Source organism: Nomascus leucogenys, chromosome 10, assembly GCF_006542625.1.
Source record: "Nomascus leucogenys isolate Asia chromosome 10, Asia_NLE_v1, whole genome shotgun sequence".
Lineage (NCBI taxonomy): Eukaryota > Metazoa > Chordata > Mammalia > Primates > Hylobatidae > Nomascus > Nomascus leucogenys.
In genome coordinates, this window is record NC_044390.1 from 84,025,912 (window position 1) to 84,044,439 (window position 18,528).

The 18,528-nt window shown below is 48.5% G+C and overlaps 1 protein-coding gene across 5 annotated transcripts in view; it reads left to right on the forward strand.

Moving 5' to 3' along the window:
• Window positions 1–18,528, forward strand: part of RNFT2 (ring finger protein, transmembrane 2) — a 122,107-nt gene that overhangs the window by 100,634 nt on the left and 2,945 nt on the right. The window contains exon 11 of one of the 5 annotated variants that reach the window (XM_030821466.1): window positions 9,452–9,974. The exons of the other annotated variants lie outside the window; for them this stretch is intronic. Coding sequence (XP_030677326.1) covers window positions 9,452–9,586 — 135 coding nt within the window. The 3' untranslated portion in view covers window positions 9,587–9,974. Of the gene's footprint in view, window positions 1–9,451; window positions 9,975–18,528 lie in introns of those variants that run through there. 5 annotated transcript variants of the gene reach the window in all.

An 18,528-nucleotide genomic window follows, 5' to 3' on the forward strand; every position in this document is an offset into this window, starting at 1 on the left:
AATGGACAGATGGGTGGCTATATAGATGGGTGGGTGGGTGAATGGATAGGTGGAGGGAGGGAGGAAGGAAGGAAGGAAGGAAAGAAGAGAGGGAGGGAGGGAGGAAGGAAGGGAGGGAGGGAGGAGCAGAGGGGCCCACTAGGCTAAAGCCATGCCTTGTCTCCCCTTTAAGTTCAATATGTCTCCCACTCCACCCACTACCCCCTGAGCTAGGGCTCAGGAAGCAGATTGTTAATTGAAGCTAGTTGGGCAGACACTGAGCATGTCCTGAGGTTAGAACGCTCTGCCCAGGAGTGCACTTGCCCAGTTAGGCACTCAGCACGTATTTATGGTGTGCCCTCTGATAGGCTACAGGGAGCCAGGGAAAGGGCATTTTGAACACAAAGTGAGAAGCTTGGTTCATTTAAAGAAATCCTTTGCCAAAGAGAAGAGTAAGAGTGCATTTAGAAAATGAACTGTCCTCCAATTCTTGGTCACTATGAGTTTGGTTTTTTGCATGTTTTATGATGCGAAGGCAAGAGGGCAAGAGAATGGTGACTCCTGTTGATTTCGTGCTTACAAGTTCTTCATACTTGAACTTATCTGTCCCCATCCTCACAGACACTTTGGGAGGGAAATAGTAACCCTATTTAATAGAGACAAAGACTCAGGCTCAGAAAAACAAAGGGATGGACTTGCCTGAGGTCCTGTTGTTCCTCAGTCACAGAACCAGGATTCAAATCCAGAGCCTCTGATGCCATTGGCTATGCCCATTCCACAAGGCTTGGTCTCAGGCTTTGAGATGCCCCCAGGGCTGCATTAAAAGATCAGAGCACTTTTTCCAGAAATTCCTGGGAATAGTCTCTGCTGTGTCCAGCCAGGCCTGTGCACATTGCCTCCTCAGAATGAATGAATGGCTGAGCTGGGATCAGAGTTCTTGACACCTACCTCTGACTCCTCCATCCAGTCATCTATGCTTTGAGGGCTTATTGAGCACCAGCAATATCCTAGGCACTAACTCTGTAACCCTGAGCAATGCATTTCACTGTGACCCTGACCCTCCATGTCATCTGTCACCCAAGATTGACAAGCTGCTGGGCAGCTTGTAGGACTTTTTTAAGAGTCATATGAGATGATGTATAGGGCTGTATATGGGTTTTGAAAATCATAGTGTATTATACCAATATTCAGTATTAGTGTTTAATTCTAAGTCGGGACATGGCTGGCCTGGTTTGTGTGATTAAAGAGGATCTGAGGTTAGGGGTGTGTGTGTGTGTGTGTGTGTGTGTGTGTGTGTGTGACCTGTCTGGTAGTATCCACATTTTCAGTAATGTCATTTTTCATAATTAAATGCTTCAAACATCCTTTCCCAGATTATCTATAATGAGTAAGGGTTTTCACTACAAAGTCAGATGCTTTTTGTATCAGTTATCAATTGCTGTGTAACAAGTTACCCCAAAACTCAGTGGCTTAAAGCAACAAATGTTTATTATCTCACAGTTTTTACGGGTCAAGAATCCAGGCACAGGCCAGGCATGGTAGCTCATGCCTATAATCCCAGCACTTTGGGAGGCCAAGGTGGGCAGATTGCTTGAGGCCAGAAGTTCAAGACCAGCCTAAGCAACACAGCCAGACCCCATCTCTACAAAAAATACAAAAATTAGCCAAGTGTGGTGGTGCACACCTGTGGTCCTAGCTACTCAGGATGCTGAGGTGAGAGGATTGCCTGAGCCCAAGAGGCGGAGGCTGCAGTGAGCCGAGATTGCACCACTACACCATAGCCTGGGTGACAGAGGGAGACCCTGTCTCAAAGAAATAAAAAGGCTGGGCATGGTGGCTCACACCTGTAATCCCAGCACTTTGGGAGGGTGAGGCAGGCAGATCACCTGAGGTCAGGAGTTCGAGACCAGCCTGGCCAACATGGTGAAGCCCCGTCTCTACTAAAAATACAAAAATTAGCCTGGCCTGGTGGCGCACACCTGTAGTCCCAGCTACTCAGGAGTCTAGGGCAGGACAGTCACTTGAACCCGGGAGGCAGAGGTTGCAGTGAGCCAAGGTCATGCCACTGCACTCTAGCCTGGGCGACAGAGCGAGACTCTGTCTCAAAAAATATATAAATAAATAAATATATATATATATATATATATATATAGAGAGAGAGAGAGAGAGAGAGAGAGAGAGAGGATCCAGGTACAACTTAGCTGTGTCCTCTGCCACAGGGCCTCTTACAGGCTGCAGTCAAGGTATTACCAGGGCTGTGGTCATCTCCTGGCTCAACTTGGGGAGGAGCTGCATCCAAGCTCCGCCGTGTGGTTGCTGGTAGGATTCTGTTCCTCATGGGCTGTGAAATTGGAGGCCTCAGTTTCTCACTGGCTTTTGTGGCCAGTAGATACCCTGAGTTCTGGAAGTCACAGTCTTTTGTAACCTAATCCCAGAAGGGACATTCTGTCACCTTCACTGTATCCTCCTGGTTGGAAGCAGATCACTAGGTGCCACCCTTACTTAAGGGAAGGGGATGCACGAGGCTATGAACACCAGGAGAAGGGGATACTGGGGGCCATAATGGAAATCTGCCTCTCACATGCCCTAGGTTGGATTCCAACCCTGCCACTTAGCAGCTGTGTACCTTGGGCACACAGCTCCCCCTCTCTGAGTCTCACTGACCTGTCTGTTTGCTGTTATGAGACTGGGGTGCAATTATGCACATAAAGAACATTGGCAGGGCCTGGTATCATGTTCCTACTTTATTTATTTGTTTGTTTGTTTGAGACAGAGTCTCCCTCTGTCACCCAGGCTAGAGTGCAGTGGCATGGTCTTGGCTCACTGCAACCTCTGCCTCCCAAGTTCAAGTGATTCTGCTGCCTCGGCCTCCCGAATAGCTGGGATTACAGGCACCCACCACCATGCCCAGCTAATTTCTGTATTTTTAGTAGAGATGGGGTTTCGCCATGTTAGCCAGGCTGGTCACAAACTCCTGGCCTCAAGTGATCCACCCACCTTGGCTTCCCAAAGTTTTGGAATTACAGGCGTGAGCCACCGTGCCCGGCGTGTTTATACTCTATAAGGGGTAGTGGCTCATGACTGCCTGTTCTCCTCCTCACCTGCATTCATCCCTCTGGACCCAGGCCTGGCTGCTTCCTGCTTTCTCAGCTCACGCTGAACACCAAGTGCTAGGTCCAGAAATGCCCCTCTCCCACTCAAAGCCTCTTCTCTCACACTGGGGCTGGCTCTTGTGATTGTAGGCTCTTGTCCCAAGCCCCACCTGCCTGCTCTGGATCTTTGGGCAAGACCTGGATAGAATTTGGGGTGAGGGTGAGGTGACTGGTTTAACCCCAACTCTGTGCTTCAGGAGGCACAACCAGGGGGCAGTTAATAATCCAAGGCCAGCCGGGCACAGTGGCTTGCACCTGTAATCCCAGCATTTTGGGATGCTGAGGCGAGTGGATCACTTGAGCCCAGGAGTTTAAGACCAGCCTGGGCAACATTAGCAAGACCCCAACTCTACAAAAAATACAAAAATACAGGGTGCCATGGTGCATGCCTGTAGTCGAGCTACTCAGGAGGCTGAGGTGGGAGGATCACTCAAGCCCCGAAAGGTCAAGGCTGCAGTGAGCCGTAATCACACCACTGCACTCCAGCCCGGGTGATAGAGTGTGACCCTGTCTCAAAAAAAAAAAAAAAAAAAACCCAAGAAACAAACAAAAAAACAATCCAGGGCCACCTGTCTTCCCCACTGCCCATCAATCCACCCAATCCCATCCTTCCCGCTGAGAAAGGGCTCCTTCTTCCTCCCCCTTCCTCTGTAGACATTCATCCCTTTCTCCACATGCTGGAGGCAGTACACGGCCGTGAACCCCTCAGCTGGGCCCTGGGTAGACCGGGTTTTTTGAACCTTTTCATTTGACACCAGATTCTGTCCCCCCATTTCTCTGAGGGAGGGATTGTGAGCTCCCGGAGGGCAGGGACCGGGCCTTCATCACCCTGGTATCGCCAGGCTTTCCTGTTTGGTCATTAGTCATCTGCATTCTCATTCATTTGTCCTCTCCGTTGACAGAGCCCTTACTCTGTGCTAGCTCAGGGCTGGACAGTAGGAGTATGACAACAACATGGCTGCCCTCATGGCATTTACCACCTAGAGGGTGGGGCAGATGTTGACTAAGCAGTTAGAACAGTGGTTCCCAAAGTGTGGCCAGGGTACCCCTGGGGGTTCCTGTCAGGGGGTCTGCGAGGTCAAAACCATTTATATAATAATACTAAGACATTATTGGCCTTTTTGCTCTAGTTCTTTCGTGAGTGTACAGTGGAGTTTTCCAGAGGCTGCATCACCTGTGAGGAGGTCATCACTCTGGTGGCTCATGAATATGTGCTTGTGTATTATGGATTTTTTTTTTTTTTTGAGACAGAGTCTCACTCTGCAGCCCAGGCTGGAATGCAGTGGCACGATCTCAGCTCACTGCAACCTCCACCTCCTGGGTCACAGTTCAAGCAATTCTCCTGCCTCAGCCTCCTGAGTAGCTGGGATTCCAGGCAGACGCCACCATGCCCAGCTAATTTGTGTATTTTTAGTGAAGACAGGCTTTCGCCATGTTGGCCAGGGTGGTCTTGAACTCCTGACCTTATGATCTGCCCACCTTGGCCTCCCAAAGTGTTGGGATTACAGGCGTGAGCCACTGTGCCTGGCCATTATGTTTTAAATATGTCTCCGTTTCTATTTCTAAATATTTCTAAATTTGTAAATATAGACATTTAAACCACATAGACAAAAGCTCTTTGAGGTCTTCAGTGTTTTTAAAAAATATAAAGGGGTCTTAGCACCAGAACATCTGAGAACTATTAAATTAGAAGTGTGAGAGCCTCAGTGAATGTGTTGAACGAATGAGTGAAAAAACTGCTAAATTTCTTGGCTATTTCCCATTCACTTAACCAAGTTTATGTGAACAGGGGTTGTGTTGCATTCTCCTATGTAAGTACCTCTTTTGTCCAGGGTAGCATTAAGTCCCATTCGGTTGGTCAACAGATATTTACTGAGCATCTGAGCAAGAACCGTACTCAGCATAAAACCAGGTTCTGCCCTCAGAAAGCTCTCAATCCAGTGGCTGGGCATGGTGGCTCACACCTATAATCCCAGCACTTTGAGAGGCCAAGGTGGGAGGATCACATGAAGCCAGGAGTTTGAGACCAGCCTGGGCAACGAAGTGAGACTCCATTTCCACAAAAAAATTTAAAAATTAGCCAGGCATGGTGGCACGTGCCTATAGTTGTAGCTACTTGGGAGGTTGAAGCAGGAGGGTCGGTCGCTCAAGTCCAGGAAATCAAGGCTGCTGTGAGCTGTGATCGCACCACTGCACTCAAGCCTGGATGACAGAGCAAGACCTGGTTTCAAAAAAAAAATATATATATATAGAGAGAGAGAGAGAGGGAGAGAGAGAGTGTGAGAGAGAGAGAGACAGAGAGAGAGAGAGAGAGAGCTCTTAATCTAGTGAACAATCAGAGGATTTGCAAATAATTCCAGAAGTATCATGCAATGCTTTGAGAGGGGTCTTCACCAGGAAGAATGGCATAAGAGAGAAGATGCGATCAGTACTTACATTTGCAGGAGATAGTAACAGGATGGAATCAGGGCAACATCATAAAACAGGGGAGACGTGATTGCTTGGCTGAGTCTTCCAAAAGAACTGGGCATGCACCCAGCTGGTCAAGATGGAGAAAGGGTATCTCAGGGTGATACTAAAGTTGGTTGGAAAGCTGTGAATAAGCCATGGGTTGAAGGTCATGTGGCATGTCAATGACATCAGTTACTCCAGGGTGCGAGGTTGGGGCTGGACGGGAGAAGGGCCATCATAGAGGGTAATGGGTGCCATAATGGGAATCTGTAGAAGCTGCAGGGCTTGCTGACCCCTGGGTCCTGCCCTCCAGACCATGATGAGAATCCAGTATGGTCTTTGCGGCTCTGTGTGGACTTCCCTCCTTTCCCCACTCCCTCTCTCCCCTGCACCCCCAACTACAGCCACATCAGCTGTCTTCAAGTGCCTCAAACATCTTCCTATCTCAGGAGCTTTGCACAGGAGACATCCTTCAGCCTGGAATGTTCTATCTCCATCCCCTCTCTTTTGCCCAGTTAACTGCTAAATGTTCTTCAGGCTTCGACTCAAGTGTCCCCACCTCCAGGAAGCCTTCCTTGACTACCCCCTGGATCAAACTGGTCCCTCTGTCACACACCTCCATAATACCATGGAAATCTCCTTCAGAGCGCTGTCTACAATTAGGCACCCACTGTACACCATGCTAGGAATGAAGGGGTTTACAAGAAGCTTACAGCCTGGCATGGAGAGACAGATAATAAACAGTAAACACACAAGACAATAATCATTATTACTATAATAATAGCCAGCAGTTATAGAGCTCTTACTATTTGCCAGTCATTATTCCAAGTGCCTTCTTTTTTATATTATTTTTATTTTTTTACACAAGGTCTCACTCTGTCTCCCAGGCTGGAGTGAAGTGGCATGATCATAGCTCACTACAGCCTCAACCTCCTGGGCTCAAGCAATCCTCCCACCACTTCAGCCTCCCAAGTAGCTGGGATGGCACATGCCACCATGCCCAGCTAATTTTTTTTTTTTTTTTTTTTTTGTAGAGACACGGGCCATGGGGGTGAAGGAAGTCTCGCCATGTTGCCCAGGCTGGTCTCAAACTCCTGGCCTCGAGCCATCCTCCTGCCTTGGCCTCCCAAAGTGCTGGGGTTATAGGCATGAGCCACTGTGCCCAGCTTCTTTTTTGTGGTTTTGCTTTTAAAAAAAACATTTTGTTTAGATTTTTATATTATTATTTTCCTCAAACATTTCATTTTGAAAAATTTCAAACCTGCAGAAAAGTTGCATGAAACTCTTCTATTCTTCACCCAGATTTACTGATCATTAACATTTTACATTTGCCCTTTTTTTAACATCAATTTTTTTTTCCCTAAACCAGTTAAGAGTAAGTGGTAGACATTTAGATTCTTCATCCCTAAATACTTCAGTGTGCATCTCCCAGGAACAAGGACATACTCTCAGATAATCACAATTCCACTAGCATGCCCAGGAATTTTTTTATTTTTTTGAGACGGAGTCTAGCTCACTCTGTTGCCCAGGCTGGAGTGCAGTGGTGCGATCTCAGCTCACTGCAGCCTCTGCCCCCTGGGTTCAAGCGATTCTCCTGCCTTAGCCTTCCAAGTAGCTGGGACTACAGGTGTGTGCCACCATACCTGGCTAATTTTTGTATTTTTAGTAGAGACGGGATTTCACCATGTTGGCCAGGCTGGTCTGAAACTCCTGACCTCAGTGATCCCCCCGCCTCAGCCTCCCAAAGTGCTAGGATTACAGGTGTAAGCCACTGTGCGTGGCCACCCAGGAAATTTTAAATTAACACAAAATACTATTTAATATATGGTACATATTCAGATGTCTCCAGTTGCCTTCAAAGTGCCCTTTATAGCTGACTTTTTTTTGCCCCACCTGGGACCAATCAAGACTCATGTGCTGCATTTGGTTGTCATAGCTAAGTACTTTTAACATGTTAATTAATCTTCCAATGAGGGGGTTCTATCCCCATTTTACAGATGGGGGAACTGAGGCACAGAGAGGTTGCATTACTTGTCCAAGTTATACAACCAGAGAATGGTGGAACCCATTGGTCTTTCCAATCTCCCTGCCTTTCTCTCTCTCTCTTTTTTTTTTTTTTTTTTTGAGGCAGAGTTTTGCTCTCATTGCCCAGGCTGGAACACAATGGCATGATCTCAGCTCGCTGCAACCTCTGCCTCCCGGGTTCAAGTGATTCTGCTGCCTCAGCTTCCCGAGTAGCTGGGATTACAGGCATGTACCACCATGCCCGGCTAATTTTGTATTTTTAGTAGAGACAGGGTTTCTCCATGTTGATCAGGCTGGTCTCAAACTCCTGACCTCAGGTGATCTGCCTGCCTCAGCCTCCCAAACTGCTGGGATTACAGGTGTGAGCCACGGCGCCTGGCCCTCTCTCTTTTTTTTTAAATTTAATTTAATTTTAAGTTCCAGGATGCATGTGCAGTATGTACAGGTTTGTTACATAGCTAAACATGTGCCATGGTGGTTTGCTGCACCTATCAACCCATCACCTAGGTATTAAGCCCCACATGCATTAGCTATTTATCCTGATGCTCTCCCTCCTGCAACAGGCCCCAGTATGTGTTGTTCCCCTCCCTGTATCCATGTGTTCTCATTGTTCAGCTCTGACTTATGAGTGAGAACATGTGGTGTTTGGTTTTCTGTTCCTGTGTTAGTTTGCTGAGGATAATGGCTTCCAGCTCCATCCATGTTCCTGCAAAGGACATGATCTCATTCCTTTTTATGGCTGCATAGTATTCCATGGTGTATATGTACCACATTTTCTCTATCCAGTCTATCATTGATGAGCATTTGGGTTGATACCATGTCTTTGCTATTGTGAATAGTGCTGCAGTGAACATATGCATGCATGTATCTGTTTATTGCAGCACTATTACCTGCCTTTCCTCTTGACCCTTGTGTTCTATTCTCAAGCTAGAAGGCGGAGGGATCACTTTAAACTCCTCTGCTCCAAGCCCTGCTATGGCCCCTTACTTCTCTCAGAATAAGAGCCAAAGACCTCACAGTGGCCCACAAGGACCTACACCATCTGCACCCCTCGCCCTCCATCACTTCTGTGACCTCATCTCCCTCTCCCATCCACCCCCAAAACCCCAGCCCAGCTATCCTCTCCTTCCTGTTCCTCCTGCACATCAAACACAGTCCAGCTTCAGGGCCTTTGCACATGCTGTTGCTGCTAGAAGCACTTTTCCCCAAGATCTCATCAGGGCTCACTCCTCACCGTCCTGCAAGTTTTACCCAAATGTCAGTATCTCCTTAAAGTTGTCCTTAACGTCCCAACCCGCCCAAGCCCTTCCTATTCCTTCTCCCTCATGCTTTTTTTTTATTTTTTGTTTTTTGTTTTTAGACGGAGTCTTGCTCTGTCACCTAGGCTGGAGTGCAGTGGCACAAACTCAGCTCACTGCAACCTCTGCCTCCGGGTTCAAACGATTCTCTTGCCTCAGCCTCCCGAGTAGCTGGGACTACAGGCGCCCACCACCGTGCCTGGCTAATTTTTGTATTTTTTAGTAGAGACGGGTTTTCACCATGTTGGCCAGGATGGTCTCGAACTCCTACCTCAGGTGCAGATCAGGTGATCCGCCCGCCTCGGCCTCCCAAAGTGCTGGGATTACAGTCGTGAGCCACCACACCCATCCCCTCCCCTGCTGTTTCGTCTTGGTGCTTCCTACTGATAACTCAGTATTTTAGAGTCGCATCGTCTCCCCAACGCGAGTGCAGGCGCCCCGAAGGCAGGGGTTGTCTGTCTAGTCCGCCGCTGCTTCTCCTGCTCCTGAGAACAAGGCGGACGCGCAGTAAAGAGTCCTGGTGCCTGCTGATTGCTGTCCCCGCAGCACGTGTTCTGTGAGGAGTGCCTCTGCCTGTGGCTGGACCGCGAGCGCACCTGCCCGCTCTGCCGCTCCGTCACCGTGGACACCCTGCGCTGCTGGAAGGACGGCGCCACGTCCGCACACTTCCAGGTGTACTAGGACCGAACACTGAGGACACCCAGAAGGACTCCAAGGGTCAGCATGCCCGGACCCAGCCCTGCGGGGGCTTCCTGAGAAACAGGCCTCAAGCACTTACATCCTGCCTCTTGCCATCCACCACCTCTGACCCCAAAGTCCCACCCCTGTCTTGTCCTTCTGACCTTCATCTTCCTCTCTCGTTCTGTGGTGTAGTGCGTGCCTCCTTACCCTGCAAAAGGGGACGTCTTCCTAACTCAGACTTGATGCCCTTCTAGATGCGTCTTCCTTCTTTACTCCAAGTCAAGGACCTGGCAATACATGAAGTTCCCACTTGTTGGTTATTTTCTCTTTTCTTTTCTTCTCTTCTCTTTTCTTTCTCTCTCTCTTTCCCTCCTTCCACCCTTCCTTCCTTCCTTCCTTCTTTTTTTTTTTTTTTTGACAGGGTCTCGCTCTATCACCCAGGCTGGAGTGCAGTGGCACAATCTCGGCTCGCTGCATCCTCCACCTCCTAAGTTCAAGCGATTCTCCTGCCTCAGCCTCCCAAGTAGCTGGGATTACAGGCACCCACCAACACACTTGGCTAATTTTTGTATTTTTTAGTAGAGACAGGGTTTTGCCATGTTGGCCAGGCTGGTCTCCAACTCCTGACCTCAAATGATCAGCTCGCCTCAGCCTCATGAAGTGCTGGGATTACAGGCATGAGCCACCATGCCCAGCCTCATCTTTTTTTTTTTTTTTTTTTTGAGACAGGGTCTGGGTCTTCACTCAGGCTGGAGTGCAGCTGGCACAATCACAGCTCACTGCAACCTTGAACTCCTGGGCCCAAGCCGTCCTCCCACCCCAGCCTCCCAAGTAGCTGGGACTACAGGTGTGTGCCACCAGGCCTGGCTAATTTTTTTTTTTTTTTTTTAATTTTTAGTAGAGGCGAGGACTCATTATGTTGTCCAGGGTGTTCTTAAACTCCTGGGCTCAAGCAATCCTCCTGTCCTGGCCTCGTAAAGTGCTGAGTGCTGGAATTACAGGTATGAGCCACTGTGCCCAGCCCACCTGCTGGTTATTTTAACTTAGTACCTAGTACCTAGTACTTGATGGCACAGGCTGGGGAGGAGCCTAGAGATCACTGCCTCCCAGATAGCCCAGGCCTGCAGATTAGAATCCCTGTGAGCCCTGTGAAGTATTTTCTTTTCTTTTTTCTTTTTTTTCTTTCTTTCTTTTTTTTTTTTTTTTTTTTTGGTTGTTGTTGTTGTTGTTGTGAGACAGAGTCTTGCTCTGTTGCCCAGGCTGGAGTGCAATGGCACGATCTTGGCTCACTGCAACCTCTGCCTTCTGGGTTCAAGTGATTCTCCTGCCTCAGCCTCCCAAGTAGCTGGGACAACAGGTGCGTGCCACCATGCCCAGCTAATTTTTTTGTATTTTTAGTAGAGACGGGGTTTCACCACGTTGGCCAGGCTGGCCTCAAACTCCTGACCTCAAGTGATCCACCTTGCCTCAGCCTCCCAGAGTGCTGGGATTACAGGCATGAGCTACCACACCCAGCCCAAAGTATTTTCAAAATACAGTTGTTGGGCCCCACCATATACCTGTAAGGACTTAAGGTCCCAAATACCTCGTGCATGGCAGGCACAGCATCCAGCATCCTGCTTGGATTATGTGCTGTCATCCTCACAACAGCCCTGTGATGGGGGAGGTACTGTTGGGTCCCCTGTTTTATAGATGAGGAAACTTGGGCACAGAGTTTGGTGTAGTAACTTTCCCAGGGTCACTCAGCCAGCATGGGTGGGCCGAGTTTCCAACAGACGCCTGGTGCAGTTTCAGAACCCACATCTAAAACAAAAAATTAGAGATGAGGTCTCTAATAAAAATCCAGGTTGTCCAGGCTAGATTCAAACTCCTGGGCTCAAGTGATCCTCCCTCCTCAGCCTCCCAAGTAGCTGCAACTATAGGCACACTCCGCTATCCCCAGCAGAGCCCGCACTCTTAACCTCCGCACTGATCTGCCCCTCAGACGTTCCAGGCATGGGGCCCAGCAGACATGGTCTTCTAAAAGCACACGAGAGGCCGGGTGCGGTGGCCCGTGCCTGTAGTGCCAACACTTTGGGAGGCTGAAGCAGGCAGGTCACCTGAGGTCAACAGTTCAAGACTAGCCTGGCCAACATGACAAAACCCCCTCTTTACTAAAAAATACAAAAATTAGCTGGGCGTGGTGGCGGGTGCCTGTAATCCCAGCTACTCAGGAGGCTGAGGCAGGGAGAACTGCTTGAACCCGGGAGGCGAAAGTTGCAGTGAGCTGAGATTGCACCACAGCACTCCAACCTGGGTGACAGAGTAAGCGAGACTCTGTCTCAAAAAAAAAAAAAAAAGAAGAAAGAAAGAAAGGTCAGCCTTGGCCCAGATGTGGTTACCCCTTGGTCTCCTGTCTTTATGTCTTTCTCCTCTTTCTATTCTGTCATCTCCCTCACTTAAGTCTCAGGCCTGTCAGCGGCTCCTGTGGACATTGCCATCCCCTCTGGTAGCCTTCAGAGCAAACAGGACAACCCATGTTATGGATGTTTCCACCAACCAAGGTAGTGGCCTGGAGCACCGTAACCATCTGTGCTTCTGTGATCTCTATGACAGAGCCACTTCTTCACCTCTGAAATGTTCCCTGCTCTGAAATCTGGCATGAGATGGCACAGGTGACCACACAGAAGCCACCGGAATCTTGCCTGCCCTATTCCTCTCCCAAGTCTGTTCTCTTATTGTCAACCTCAGCACAACAGGCTGGCGTCAATGGCATTACAGAGAAAGCAATCTGTGTGGCTAGTGGGCAGATTACCATGCAAGCCCCAGGAGAAATGGAGGAGCTTTGCAGCCACCTCGCTGTCAGCCAGTATTAACATGTCCCCTTCCCCCCTACTCGCCCCCGCTGTAGATTCAGGACATTCGCCCCTGTGTGCCACCAAGCCAGGAGTTTCCCCTTGGCTTGGCATCCCTGGCTCTCTCCTGGTACCCAGCAAGACGTCTGTTCCAGGGCAGTGTAGCATCTTTCAAGCTCTGTTACTATGGCGATGGCCATGATGTTACAATCCCACTTGCCTGAATAATCAAGTGGGAAGGGGAAGCAGAGGGAAATGGAGCCACGTGAATGCAGCTGCTCTGTTCTCCCTACCCTGAGGAAGAACCAAAGGGAAGCAACAGGAACTTCTGCAACTTGTTTTTATCGGAAAGATCATCCTGCCTGCAGATGCTGTCGAAGGGGCACAAGAAATTGGAGCTGGAGAAGATTGATGAAAGTGCAGGTGTGTAAGGAAATAGAACAGTCTGCTGGGAGTCAGACCTGGAATTCTGATTCCAAACTCTTTATTACTTTGCGAAGTCACTCGGCCTCCCTGTAGCCATCTCCAGGGTGACGGAACCCAGTGTATTACCTGCTGGAACCAAGGAAACTAACAATGTAGGTTACTAGTGAATACCCCAATGGTTTCTCCAATTATGCCCATGCCACCAAAACAATAAAATAAAATTCTCTAACACTGCAAACAGTGAGCCATGCCTGTTAACACTGTAATGTAACATGTAGGGGACACACAGGGGCAGGTGGGATGGTTTAGTTTAGGATTTTATTAGTGCATGCCCTACCCTCTGGGGGAATGTCCCATCTGAGGTTTTCTTCTGGGTGGGGGGATTTAACTTCTGTCCTAGGGAAAACAGTGTCTGATGAGGAGTGTTTCCAACACAGGCTGCATGAATTCCCCAATACCAGTGCGAAAGCAGCCAGGAGTCCCCGTTGGAAAAGAACAATGCCACTCTCTTTTATGTATCTTCATTCTGCAACCATTTGTTGTAAGTAGGGTTAATCGAGTGTCAGGTTCACAGTATCCTGCCTTTAATATTTTATGATTCACTGACTGAAGTTCCACGAAGTCCTTAGAAATGGTCCTCTTCATGTAAAATATCTTGAGAATAATAAATGTGAGGGAATAAGAAAGGCAAGCTTTGGACCCAGATATGATAGGTGCATCAGCTTCGGAAGAAAAGAATGATGTGCAGAGTGGTAGGAAGACATCCGGGCTGCTGAGACTCGGGATTAGAAGAAAGAGAGGTCAATAAAGTGGGTCCTGGAATCTTTTAGGACTTCTGCTGTGGGACAAACAGCTGCCTTTGGTGTTTTTAATGTCTCCCAAAGTACCCTTCTGCCAATAAATATCATCTGTTGGTGCAACTTGTGTTTGTGGTCTTGATTTTCCTTTCACCTCTTGAAGCCAAATGCAACTGTTTTAGATCAAAGGAGAAGAAGCCCTTCGCGGAGTGGGTGGTTGTCTTATGTTGGTTTCCCCTAAAGCAGATCCTGTTCAGGTGCATGTGATTTATTACAGAAGTGCTCCCACAAGAAACCAGTAAGGGAATCATGAGTGAAATAGAACAGGGAAGGGAAAGAAGCCAAGCTCTGGCGAACTCTCAGTCTTAGCCGGATCCCCCAGGGAGCTCAGGAGCGTTAAGTTTCATCTTAGAGTTTGTCCCATCCCACAAAATACACACCAACTGATTCTTGGCACTGGGCTGATGGGGGGACTTCCTGCACTTCAGACTCTCCCCTAAGAGGCTCCAAGGGGAAGCCTCTGAAGGCCCCAGATGCCAGCAAAGCACACGATACTGCAGGATAGGAATCTGGCAAAAGGGATCAGAAAGGGCCTCTGTGGGGCTCTTACAGTGCCCACTACAGGGGCTAACTGGAGGTTGTGCAGACCAAAAATGTATAGGCTGATTCAAGAAGGGTTTTCCAGGGTGCCAGATTATGATAGATATTTAAATGTAGATTAATAGCACAAGGTGACAGTACATGCCTCTCAGGGCAACATTATGACACCAGCCATGAAAATATCGTCAGGCCAAACTTTTGGATTGCCATCAAGGCTGGGCGTGGTGGCTCACTCCTGTAATCGCAGCATTTTGGAAGGCCAAAGTGGGAGGATCGCTTGAGCCCAGGAATTTGAGGCCAGCCTGGGCAATATAGCGAGACCCCCATCTCTATAAAAAGTTAAAAAATTAGCTGGGCATGTTGATATGCGCCTGTGGTCCCAGCTACTCCAAGGTGGGAGGATCGCTTGAGCCCAGGAGGTGGAGGCTGCAGTGAGCCGTGATCGCACCACTGCACTCCAGCCTGGGCGACAGAGCTAGATCCTGTCTCAAAAAAGAAAAAAAAAAAAAAAAGACAAGAAAAGAAAACCAATTCAAATATGGCTTAAGTGAAAGAAAGACTTTATTTGGTTTACATAACTGTGTGGGCTTCAGGTACAGCTGGATTCAGAGACTCCCAGTGTTGATATAGAATTGTGTCTCTCGGTCAGGCGCAGTGGCTCACGCCTGTAATCCCAGCACTTTGGGAGGCTGAGGCAGGCAGATCACTTGAGGTCAGGAGTTGGAGACCAGCCTGACCCCCTCTCTACTAAAAATACAAAAAAAAAAAAAAAAAAAACTAGCCAGGCGTGGTGGCCCACACCTGTAATCCCAGCTACTCGGGAGGCTGAAGCACAGGAATCGCTTAAACCTGGGAGGCGGAGGTTGCAGTGAGCCGAGATAGCGCTGCATTCTAGCCTGGGTGACAGAGTGAGACCCTATCTCTGGAAAAAAAAAAAAAAAAAGAATTGTGTCTCGGCCAGCCTTCAATTCTGTTTTCCTCTGAGACAGTTTGATTTTCAGGCAGCTGGACCCATGTGGTGGTAAGACGGCCTGCAGCAGTTCTGCGCTTACGTTCTAGCAGCTTAACAACCCCTGCATCCCAGAAGCTCCACCAAAAGTCCTAAGACTGACTCTCATTTGTTTGTCCCAAACCAATTACTTTAGCTGGTGAGATGTGGAGCACTGGCCAGGCCTGGGTCAGCTGTTGAGCTCTTGAGGTAGTGAGAGGATGGAGTCAGCCCCTCTAAGTCACGTAGACTGAAAGTGGAGCAGGGGTGGGTGTTCAAAGGAAAAGAGAAGGTCTGGTATCTAAAAAAACAACCTGGGCCAGGTGCGGTGGCTCACGCCTGTAATCCCAGCACTTTGGGAGGCCAAGGCAGGTGGATCACCTGAGGTCAGGAGTTCGAGACCAGCCTGGCCAACATGGTGAAACCCTGTCTCTACTAAAAATACAAAAATTAGCTGGGCATGGTGACACATGCCTGTAATCACAGCTACTCGGGAGGCTGAGGCAGGAAGACAGCTTGAACCCAGGAAGCAGAGGTTGCAGTGAACCAATATCGTGCCACTGCACTCCAACCTGGGCAACAAGAGAGAAACTCCGTCTCCAAAAAAAAAGGTATGTGTACTCAACCTCCCATTCTTAGGATGAGACTAGAACCTGAGTTGTCTGCAGTTGGAGACATTAATCTGCGGTCTCATTGGCTTGTCCACAGGATACCATGCATAAATTATGGTTGTGTGCACCAACCTTGAACTGTTGGGCAAGTTTCCCAAACCTGTGGCCCAACCCAAGGGCATTCTTTAGGCCAGTCCTTCCCTTCAGGGGTCGGGGCAGTGGGGGCGGTAGATCTTAGGAATTAGAGGAGGGAAGGAAGTGTCTGGCCTTCTGCCCGAGGGAACAGTGGGGCAGGCAGGAGCCAAGGGCAGGGATCCTGTCCCTGTTATGCGGCCAGGTACTCCCAGAGTCTATGAGGGCCAGCCTTCCAAAAGGAAATGAAAACACAAATGTCTTTGGCTAGAAGTGCACAATCAATTTTTTAATAAAGTCATTACAAATATGTACAAAGCATCTCCAAGGTATGAAATTCCTCTTACAAAAGAGCACAACGACGTCAGAACCAACAACGTCAGAACCCAGAACAGAACGTCCCCAAGCTTATTGCCTCTCTGGCTAGGCCAGAGGCCTCACTAAGGTTCTCCAGATACCCTCCCAGCCGTCCCTGCCACGCGCACAGGTTCCTTGGCGCTTATAGTGCAAAAGACCTTCGGGAGAAGGAACTCGGGAGTTCAGGTTAGAGAAGAGGGTAGGAAGGAGGTAAGAAAAGCTTCCCGTGTCCTAGGAAATAAGTAATACAGGCCCTATTTGCAAATTCCATGCACCTTCCCTGGGGCCTTATAGAAACCAGGAACACAGGGTTAGGGCATGAGTATATAAAATCCACAACGAAACCAACCAGCCTGTCCTTGAGTGTCCCCAAAGGTGACACTTTTTCCAGTAGACCTGTCAGGCCCCCAGCTCCCAGCGAAGCCATGTGCTGGCACTGGCCCTGGAACTAGCAGTGCTGTGGGACGACCTCATGAAGGGACCCAGTGGAGCAAAGCAGTCAGCTCATGAGCATGGGGGTCCCATGGACTCGAGTCCAAATCTTGGCTCAGGCACTTCGCTGGTGGTGTGGCCTTCAGCTAAGTTGCTTAACCTCTCTGAGCCTCAGCTTCCTCCACTGTAAAATGGGAATGCTAACAGTACTATCTGCTAAAGTGGGCATGAGGCATCGCGGAGGGGAGGACAGGTAAAGCACTTCGCCCAGTGCTTGGGAGTGGCGAGCATGCCATAAAAGGTAGCTTTGATTATTGTGTAAAGCAGCAAGGACCAGTCTGTTCATGCTGGAAATGAGTCGTGATTGCAGGCTTTTTAACTGCCTTTACCAGATAGCAGGGCTCTCAATAGATACTATATAACAATCTGCCAGCAAAGCTTGGGGTCACAGTGGTGAACTGACAAATCTGTTAAACATCATGAACCAGACTGGAAAGGAACATTTCACATCATCTGCTTCCAAGCAGGACTGCCCCTCCACCATCCACAAGTCAAGTCTCTTCTGAGATGGAATTCTACAACTGGCACATTGTAGATGCTCAATAAATATATGCTAAATGAATGAATGAAAATTTAAAAAATTAACTTTCAGCTTAAGCTTTAAAATGACACTTTGACATCAATCTCCTCCCCTCATGGAACTTCCAGTCAGCTCCATGGGACTAAGAAGAGTGTCTAGCCCCTCCCCCAAACCCTTAACCAACTTCTGACCTTCAGAAAATAAATGGGTATTGACACAGAAGAGCAAAATCTGTGTTCTCGTCAATGCAACTTGTAATATCAGGTGGACACTCAAAAAGTTCACAATGGTGAGCCAGTGTCCCTAAAAGATACTTGTGTAGGAGGTGGGTGGGTGAGGACTCCTCTAATGCCCCAGGGAGGGAGAGTGATATTTTATCACTGTCAGAAACATAATAATAGGAGAACATGAGATCAGCTACATACATTGTGAAAACCAGTCACAGTTTCATTTTTCTGTGACAGTATTGGTTAAATCACCCTTTCCTCTCACCATCAAAACAGAAAAGAATCAAAATAAGAAGTGGAGGCTGAGCTCGGTGGCTCACGCCTGTAATCCCAGCACTTTGGGAGGCCAAGGCGGGTGGATCACTTGAGGCCAGGAGTTCAAAACCACTCTGGCCAACATGGTAAAACCCCGTCTCTACTAAAAATACAAAAATTAGCCAAGTGTGGTGGCGGGTGCCTGTAATCCCAGCTAATCAGGAGGCTGAGGCAGGAGAATCGCTTGAACCTGGGAGGTGGAGGTTGCAGTGAGCTGAGCTTGCACCACTGCACTCCAGCCTGGGTGACAGAGTGAGACTCTGTCTCAAAATAAAAAAAAAAGAAGAAGAAGTGGAAAAGAAGTCTCCAGTATCCAAATGAAGGCGGCTAAAAAATAAATAAATAAAAACAAACGAACAAAAAACAGGAACTGGGCTCTAAGAGATGTGCAGGGCCAAAAAAAAAAAAAAACCAAATAAACAAAACAGGAACTGGGGTCTAAGAGATGCGCACGGCCTAGGACCATGGACAGCAGCCAGTGGGGCTAATGGGCTCCCCAGAGAAACTTCCTACTCAAGCTACACCAATAACAAAGAGAATAGGAAACAGACCCCCAAATTTGAAGAGATTCTATTTGTGGGGGATCAGGTGGGGGTGAGAAGCTTCCAGAAAGGGCTGGATCTCATTCGGAGTGTTGAAGTCC